The sequence below is a fragment of the Nilaparvata lugens genome, unplaced genomic scaffold, assembly GCF_014356525.2.
Source record: "Nilaparvata lugens isolate BPH unplaced genomic scaffold, ASM1435652v1 scaffold4670, whole genome shotgun sequence".
Taxonomy (NCBI): domain Eukaryota; kingdom Metazoa; phylum Arthropoda; class Insecta; order Hemiptera; family Delphacidae; genus Nilaparvata; species Nilaparvata lugens.
This window is the reverse complement of record NW_024090749.1, coordinates 2,440-12,307: the sequence shown is the minus strand read 5'-3', so window position 1 is coordinate 12,307 and position 9,868 is coordinate 2,440. Positions and strand designations below refer to the sequence as shown.

The 9,868-nt window shown below is 34.5% G+C and overlaps 1 protein-coding gene across 2 annotated transcripts; it reads right to left on the bottom strand.

Moving 5' to 3' along the window:
* Positions 1-454: 454 nt before the first annotated feature.
* LOC120355767 lies at positions 455-9,343 on the bottom strand. 2 transcript variants are annotated; one of them, XM_039444442.1, is made up of 3 exons: positions 8,994-9,343; positions 7,311-7,849; positions 7,195-7,253 (listed from the first exon to the last, which is right to left on the bottom strand). In XM_039444442.1, exons 1-2 carry the CDS (start codon positions 9,012-9,014, stop codon positions 7,403-7,405), a joined length of 468 nt encoding a protein of 155 aa, XP_039300376.1. In that variant the 5' UTR covers positions 9,015-9,343; the 3' UTR covers positions 7,195-7,253; positions 7,311-7,402. The 2 variants fall into 2 exon arrangements, with proteins under 2 accessions (XP_039300377.1, XP_039300376.1); XM_039444443.1 differs by lacking the exons at positions 7,195-7,253; positions 8,994-9,343 and adding an exon at positions 455-1,020 and having other exon boundaries at positions 7,524-8,987.
* Positions 9,344-9,868: the final 525 nt, after the last annotated feature.

Sequence of the window (9,868 nt, the reverse complement as noted above, 5' to 3'; positions counted from 1 at the left end):
GAAACATCTATATTGATGTGCAAGATTCTGACCTACTATTATTATTAACTATGGGATGAGGTGTTGAACATTGAATTAATGAAACTCTCAATCAATGGTTAACACATAAAATGAGGTTTATTTCATACATGAGAGTTAGTTTTAGACAGTGGATCAGCCAATGAGGGTTTATTTCTTTATTATCAAATTACAAATGGTAATACATTTGATATTAACTGATTGGTGTGATGAGGGCTACTGCCAAATTGAAACCGTCTTGGTCTCAGCTGGTGGGATGATTGGCGGTGGTGGTGGGCTGGCTGGCAGCGATAGTGGGGCAACTGGTGGCGATAGTGGGGCGATTGGTGGCGATAGTGGGGCAACTGGCAGCGATAGTGGGGCGACTGGTGGCGATAGTGGGACGACTGGCGGCGATAGTGGGACGACTGGTGACGATGGTGGGGCGACTGGCGGCGATAGTGGGGTGACTGGTGGCGATAGTGGGACGACTGGCGGCGATAGTGGGACGACTGGTGGCGATGGTGGGGCGACTGGTGGCGGTTGGATGACTGGTGTTATGGATTGAGGTCTACTTCTGATGAGCAATCCATTGATGATAAGCAAAGTCCATCCACTGGAATTTCCTTCGAATTTCGACTCCTCATCCAGTAGGGTCATGCATGCTTGGTTGATGATGTCTGGAAGATTGATGATACTGAAGATGGAGTAGTTTGGAGTTTTGAAGGCGACATTCTGAAACTCTTTTTGTTCGAAGAAGGCCTTATCAAGGGTGCTGCGGAAATATGTTGCCTCCAATACTAGATTGAACTTCATTGCTCCATGTGTCTGCAGTTTTTGACTGATGATGTGAACAATTTTATCCTTCAGACTGCTCAGAAAGGTGTGGAAATCTTTGGCAGGCTCATCCTTGTATGCATTATTGTAGTATAGAGTCGTGAGTCAGGATTTGAATGCCTCCTCCAGGACAACAAACTCGTCCACAGAGTTTGCTGTTTGCTGACATCGTGCAGCTTTGCTCATCTGGAACAATCCAAAACAATATTGTATTAGTATGGTATGCAGTATTCAACTCTATATATATATATATATATATATATATATATATATATATATATATATATATATATATATATATACCTTCAACAGATGTGGGGATGAAGGTGGTGAATCGGTATCTAGGATCGTGGGTCGAGGATGGAGGTTCATAGTGTGCCTGACCTTTTTAAAGGTGATAAAAAAGATAATTTTGAATAAAATTTAGAATTTAGAAATAGGCCGACACATCTAGAAAATACCTGAGTCTATACCTAATTCATGCAGGTGAACGGGCTAGAGTCAAGAAAACTTCAATTAATCTTGCCATGCCTGATTTAATAGGTTTATACCATAGAATAACACTACAATTTGAAATAATTGAAAAATACAAACAGCTTCAATAAACATTGGCAACTAAAATTGAACAACAGAAATAACAATTTCATGTTACTTTGTTGACATTCTTCATTTGATTCGGGGGTGCATTACTATCCCCTTTTAGATAGCAATACGTCACAAATCAAACAATATCAGTCATCAAATAACAAGTTAATTTCAACATAAAATTACTCAAGAAAGAAGAGCCCGTTGAACCCAAGTTTCGTCGATAGTAGCCCATATAACCCATTTCATAATTATTTTGAATCCCCACTTTTGATTGACATTCTCGAATGAACCTTTGTTTCACTACACTGCACTTTCGTTGGTCTGTACGTTGGTTTATCGTCGGGGTTACAGTACCTTGTTTTTGGCAGTGAACTTTTACCGGTTGAATTTGGCTTGACGGCGACGTCCTCTTACGTCCCTAGACCTGTTGTCTGAACAGGTGTCTTGAAGCGGTTTTACATAAAATTGCGGAACCAAAGTGGTGGTAGTACATGAAGTTGGTTTGGGGACACACATGAACCGCTGTAAATAAATGTATTACAGCATTAATTTCTAACTCTTCCTACAATTCATCAAAAGCTAAAACAGGAGTTTATTCTGTTATTTGATTTAGACTTTATCTTGACGTTCTGATTTCATTCTCAAAATTTAACAGATTTAAAACAAATTTACTTGCCAGTGTGTCATTAATATACAATGCAACATTTATGAAAACACTCGTAATAAATTAATATAATGCTTTTAGGAATATGAATACCCCATCAATTATGATGTTAACTTTTATATAAATTGATATAATACTCTTAGGAAAGGAATAATTCAGATTGAAATGATGCTAACTTATATGATATTTTTTGTTTGGTTTCCGAAATCAAATATAATTTTTCATATAGTAGCTCGACCAGTATTGTTGGAAACTTGTGCGCTAGCCAACATTTATTAATATTAATTCCATGGAAAAGAAAAACTTTCTTCTTTGTCTATTAAGATTTCTATCATAAAATTTACTAAATTATTCGAAAACCTTAATGACATAAGAAAACAGAGTCTGAAATAATATAAAATTATAAAATGTCATAAACTCAATATGAACATGATCTTAAAAATTTCATTTCAATTTAAAAGCTATCTTCCTGACTCTCAGCAATACTCTACGATAATATATCTCCAGGAACAATAACACAGATGTAATATTTAATATTTTTTATCCAATATTTATTTCTACTTCCACTGATAACCATTCTAACATTACCTAGGTACTCGAAAAGGTTTCTCTGTTATTTTATTTGTATACCTTAACTAATCACTTTAAATATTCATTGTCTAAAACTTTCAATTTTTGTTACCATACCAAATTTCTAAGCAACTTTAAACTCAATAATACCTTCTTTTTTTCCTATTATTACAATTTAAAGGCTATCTTCCTGACTTTCAGCAATACTCTATGATAATATATCTCCAGAAACAAAAACTCAAATGTTATGTAACTGAAAACTTTCTATACTTTTTTAGAAAAAAAAATTTATAATTATCTTCAATCACTAATAAAATCAAAAGGATTATTCTCAATCAATATTATTAACTTGAAAAATAACAGGCTTTGTTAATACAATACTCTTATGGAAGTTTCAATCAATTACATTCCCTAAATTATATTTTAACCTTATTTTACGTACCTTAGCGGTTATTTGAGGAAACAATTATTCGTACATGATGAAGAAACACAATTAAATTTTCCAGGACATGGCACTACTGGAAAATTTGAACATTAATAAAAATAAAAGTAGCTCCTACATTAACTAATTATATGAACTCATAAACTTGCCCAAAGAGGGAGAAACATAATGACTACATCTTTACTCTCATAGTGCTCCTAGCAAAGTGTCCTCCGAAACGTAATCTGGTTTCTCGCCTGGGGAATCGCCCCACTACTGTATTTAGAAACAGGTCTCCTATTGGGCGAAGGGAATCAATTTGACCAATTGTCGCGTGGCTTCTAGAGCCTTTGGACCAAATAGTAACTGCAAAATCGGTAGTTTGTTATAATTTCAATGCTTGCTGTTTTCCAACTTATCACACTTTATGTCGCGACAGGAAGGCTAAGTTTTAGAGATAATTCCATAATCTACATTCCTTGACGACTCAGAGCCACAATTTTAAAACATCTATCATGGGAAACTCGAAGTCATGGCCGTTCATAATAGAGAGAGAGAAAATAATTTATTTCGCTAACTCACTTACAATAATGGCTCTAGTCTATTGCGTATTAAATGTACTATTATAACTTGGGAAAAGGCATGAATTAAATATAGTGCTCGGCACACTCCCCCTCCTTCCGGTGTGAAACACGCAAAAAGAAATCTAATCAGGATATGTTACCATAGAGGCATTCTGTATGATTTGGAGAGTCGAATTTCTGGATTGATAGTAGGATCTAATTTGAAGCAGGCCCTCTTCGAAAGAAATCTCTTCAATCATCCCGAAATTCAGCAAAATGTATAACTAATTGAGATTTGTGGCAAGAGTCTTTAAAACTGTGGCAAGAGTCAGGACAAAACAATATGGACGTGTCCACCTTTTAAGTAGGTACTAAAGACGGACCGAGTATAATAATCTTGAATACTTCAATCACTTTATTGAGTCCCTGGTTATTTTCTTGGCAAACTCTAACAAGGGAAAACGTTCAAAAGACATCATAGTTTCAATTGATTCTATGTTACTCTGCTGTTGTAAAATATGAAGTACATTGATTTATAATAGTAAAGGATGAAACTTTTTCACTCTGCTGAATGTATTGAAATCTAACTATCATCACTATAGAGTTGAGAGTGCAACATATTTTTAACAATATAAAGCAATTCAGTAGGCAATAATATTCTACATAGGCTACGATTCAAAGATAATAATGGTTGAAATTGCATTTTTAGATCAACGCGAGAGCTATATGACACAAGCACGATTTTGCATTCCACAATCATGAGAAAAACACATTTCATTATAATACTCCAGTAGAAAACCTTTACGACAGACCGCTAGTCAAAACAGATCATGATCATTATTTATCTCAAACTCAAAGTACGTGACATTTTCTCTAAACACTAGAAGAATAATTCTCAAGGCATGATTTAATAATATGAAAATTCAACTCGATCAACTAGCTTGGGACTGCTAATGCTTGACTTCTGATTATCAACATTATGAAATTTATCAATACATTAACACATTAATAGACCACTATTACACTATTACTGATTCCCAAGTTCACTGACATTTCCAACCTTACTGGAGCCTCACATAATTATTTCTCGACAATAAACTTCATATCCAACTAGTTTCAATTACTCTACTAGATATTAAAATATCTCAACTTATTCACATGGAAAACTTGATTGCAATTTAACAATTCATCATTAAAAAATTTATCATTTCATTAAAGATTTTCCTTTTTCTTTATTTATTAATTCTTTTTGACCACTTATCTCTAAAGGGTCCTACTACTGTTAATTACCTCAATTAAATTTTTAATCAACCTTTCAACTCTTAACTACAGAATAATTTAAACTCATGCTTAACTCAAGAGATTTTCCCTTTTTATTTCAAATTCAACTAGAAGAATTTCTCTGTTAATTTTATTTTAATTTAACCCGTTCAGTAGTGTTCCAATATTTATTTCTACTTCCACTGATAACCATTTTAACATTACCTAGGTACTCGAAAAGGTTTCTCTGTTATTTTATTTGTATACCTTAACTAATCACTTTAAATATTCATTGTCTAAAACTTCAATTTTTGTTACCATACCAAATTTCTAAGCAACTTTAAACTCATAATACCTTCTTTTTTTCCTATTATTACAATTTAAAGGCTATCTTCCTGACTTTCAGCAATACTCTATGATAATATATCTCCAGAAACAATAACTCAAATGTAACGTAACTGAAAACTTTCTATACTTTTTTAGAAAAAAAATTTATAATTATCTTCAATCACTAATAAAATCAAAAGGATTATTCTCAATCAATATTATTAACTTGAAAAATAACAGGCTTTGTTAATACAATACTCTTATGGAAGTTTCAATCAATTACATTCCCTAAATTATATTTTAACCTTATTTTACGTACCTTAGCGGTTATTTGAGGAAACAATTATTCGTACATGATGAAGAAACACAATTAAATTTTCCAGGACATGGCACTACTGGAGAATTTGAACATCAATAAAAATAAAAGTAGCTCCTACATTAACTAATTATATGAACTTATAAACTTGCCCAAAAAGGGAGAAACATAATGACTACATCTTTACTCTCATAGTGCTCCTAGCAAAGTGTCCTCCGAAACGTAATCTGGTTTCTCGCCTGGGGAATCGCCCCACTACTGTATTTAGAAACAGGTCTCCTATTGGGCGAAGGGAATCAATTTGACCAATTGTCGCGTGGCTTCTAGAGCCTTTGGACCAAATAGTAACTGCAAAATCGGTAGTTTGTTATAATTTCAATGCTTGCTGTTTTCCAACTTATCACACTTTATGTCACGACAGGAAGGCTAAGTTTTAGAGATAATTCCATAATCTACATTCCTCGACGACTTGGAGCCACAATTTTTAAATATCTATCATGGGAAACTCGAAGTCATGGCCATTCATAATAGAGAGAGAGAAAATAATTTATTTCACTAACTCACTTACAATAATGGCTCTAGTCTATTGCGTATTAAATGTACTATTATAACTTGGGAAAAGGCCTGAATTAAATATAGTGCTTGGCACAATAGGTGTTTATGTTCTAGAGGATGATGGTCCGGAGCTGTATGGTGGGTGGGAGAATGTGAATGGGGGTCTAGGATCTACTTTGTGATTATATGTTTTTTAGGTTAGGATGGATTACAACCACCAACTCAAAGAACCTAATTCACAATTAAACTCTGAACTTGTATGTATTGGAACCTAATTCATAATTACACTAGTCATTTTTGACTATGTCATTTACTCTATGTATTGGAACCTAATTCATAATTAAACTTGTCATTTTCGAATTTAAGTCATTTAAGAATTTAATTGTCAGTCTCAAACCATCTACTTCAAAATTCTACTCTTTTGGACTTAATTGTTAAATCATGAATATAATATAAAAATATATATATATATATATATATATATATTATATATATATATATATATATATATAACTATAAAATGCACTGGTACTCACTCTTGATGTTGATAAAGATGAAAGTAATCCAAAACCAATACACCAAAATCACACACACACACGTACTGGTGGTACACACACGTACTGATGGCGCGACCACAATGTCCCACTCCTTGCAGAACAACTCCTTTTATACCCCAGTTCAGGATCCGGAGGGAATTTTTTTCCTTTTTCCCCATTTATTCCCGATTTTATGTGTTTTTTTTTTAATTTTTTTCAATTTTTTTTTTAATTTTTTTTTTTTCAATTTTTTTTCTTTAATTTTTTTTTTTAATTTTTTTTTTATTCTTTTTATATATATATATTTTTTTTTTTTCAATTTTTTTTTTAATTTTTTTTTTTCTTTTTTTCAATTTTTTTTTTAATTTTTTTTTTTTTTTATTTTTGGTTGACCTAGATGACCTTGAGGTTAAGTGTGGTTGACCTGGATGACCTTGGGGTTAGGTGTGGTTGACCTGGATGACCTTGAGGTCAGGTTTGGTTGACCTAGATGACCTTGAGGTTAGGTTTGGTTGACCTAGATGACCTTGAGGTTGGGGGTGGTTGACTTGGATGACCTTGAGGTTAGGGGTGGTTGACCTGGATGACCTTGAGGTTAGGGGTGGTTGACCTGGATGACCTTGAGGCGCCTGGATGACCTTGAGGCGCCTGGATGACCTTGAGGCGCCTGGATGACCTTGAGGCGCCTGGATGACCTTGAGATAAAGGCCGGTTGGCCTTTTCATCCTACTGAGGGTCAGTACTTGTGACGGGGACAATTAAATTTTTTCAAATTAAATGTATCCCTGTCACTTTCACTACCACTGCTAGCGGTATTTGAGCAAATCTTAGCCATTCTACTCCTCTTAGCAACCGTCTGCCACCCCGCCCCATCATCTGAATCACTAACGTCAATAATCTGTGTCTCTGGTGATGGCGTCCTGCAGGCGTCTGCTGTAGGACGGTCGCTGTCGGAGGGTAGGGGGCACAGCTCGTAGTTGGATGTGATCTGTCTGATGCTGCAGTCTGTTGCTGGGAGGGTAGGGGGGCGCTGCCCGTAGTTGGATGTGATCTGTCTGATGCTGCGGTCAGATGATTAACTCCCAACTTTGGAAATTGGTTATTATACCAAACTTCAAAGGAGTTAATCAGCTCCTGAGGCAGCATTCTAACAGTGTTGTTAGTTGATGAAGTGCTCACTACCGGACGGCTACGTACCACCTCAGCAAAGATGACCTTGAAAAAAAAATAGATTAGATTACATATTCGAGTAAATCTCATTCAGAAAATTTAGTGAAAGGGTATAGGATGAGAAATATGTATATACAACGAAAGAAGAAGTTGGAGAAAGTTAGCATGTGATGATGATTGGTTCTGACAAATTCTATTTGGTATAGCATGAGTCTCTGAATTTCATATAACATTAATGCTGTAATAGATCCTCTGCTTTTCAATGTTTCAACTCTGAATGCTAACTCCAAGGCTTCATTACAAAAGCTATTGTACAAAATATATTATACTTTTTTAAATGAAGATACCTCAATAAATTGTGAATCATTCATGAATTCAATAGAATCATGCACATTGAGCTATCCATTAAATAAAAGTACAAGCAAGCTATCACTCAATGAATAAAGGAGAAAATTGCGTTTATTATTATTCATAGTAAAGTAAATTCGTATGGCTTTTGTTGGTGGGGAATCCCTTGCGGGAAGGTCCCACTGCCTGAATATATAATTTGAGCTATCAATGGGCCTTACAACTATCATACTTCAGCCGGGACCGACAGTTTAATGTGCCTATCCGATAACGTGCCCATCCCATTATTATTCATGTATGGTTAGAAATCTTATATCATCCAGAAATGCCAGATCAACTCGAATTTCACATATGGTATGGATTATTAACTTACTGAGAACAATAACTAAATTCTCAAATTCTATCAAGATCTCATTTAGATCATTGCAGAGTTAAGAAGGCTACCTGCTAGTTGCAATATAAAGTTATTGAAAATATTTCAAATTTTGTAATGCACTCATTAATAAACCTTCTGTTCTTCAATTTTTGAACTTTAAATGTTGACTTCACGGCTTTATTGGAAAAAAGCTATCATGCAATATATATTATACTTTTTTGAATAAAGATACCTCAATAAATTGTCAAATCGTTCATGAATTAAATAGAATCATGTGCATTCAGCCATTAATTGGGCTTCAATAATAAACACATGCAAGCTATTGCTTTATATTTATAATAAAGGAGAGAATTGTATCAAGTTATAATTGTATAAACTTATTACAAAGATTTAATTTCTCAGCATAAATCAAGAATAGAAAAATAATTTCCACAATAATTCATTAGTAAAAGCGTGTATACTCACAGGAACTTTTCCAGACTCCATTGGTAATAGTAAGATGGAATGGAGATTGAACGAGAAAATCACAAAAATCGGTGAACACTCGGATTGCTGGATTGACACTGATAACAAATTGCTGAAATTCTATGTCTTATATACAAAATACATCCCTCTTGAAATGCATTCTGTCTCATTGAAATTGCTTCGCCCAAACCTTAAACTTTACAAATAACCTCAATCTTTTTAAATGTATTCCCCAATACAACATGTATGCGACCTAAAGCAGTATGTTAGAGGTAACAAGATGTACTTTGGTGTCAAAAACCTTGCACTTTCAATATAGGCGCTTGTTTGCTAGCGAAATGCAGTTCTGATTGTATGCCTCTTCAGAAGGCATGCACTTTTTTCTGCTTAAAGCCTTGCACTTTCAATACAGGTACTTGTCTGCTTGCAAGATTCAGCTCTAACCGTCCGCCTCATTAGAAGGCATGCACTTCTCTCTGCATACATTCAAAATAATTGCAACTCCAAAAAAGGCAATCGACCTTCACATTTATCTGACTGCTGGTAATATTATTCCCATGAGGAATAATACCAGGAAAACATGCACTACTCAACATGAATAGGGAAACTAGTAGGAAATATTATATTCTTCCATCATGCAAAATTATTCCAGGAAGATATTTTCTTGTGCCGCAGGCTGCAAGCGGAACAGTAAGATACAGTTACCCTACCAGAAAATTTCATATCAGAGGCGTCATATCTTAAGTTCCTTCTTCTACAAAGTATATAACTCGCAATACGCTTCTGAAAATCACAATTCATAAGCCAGTTGGCAAAGTTCGAAGTGATACTCAGTCACCATTTGGAAAACACAAGTTACTATGCTATTCAACATT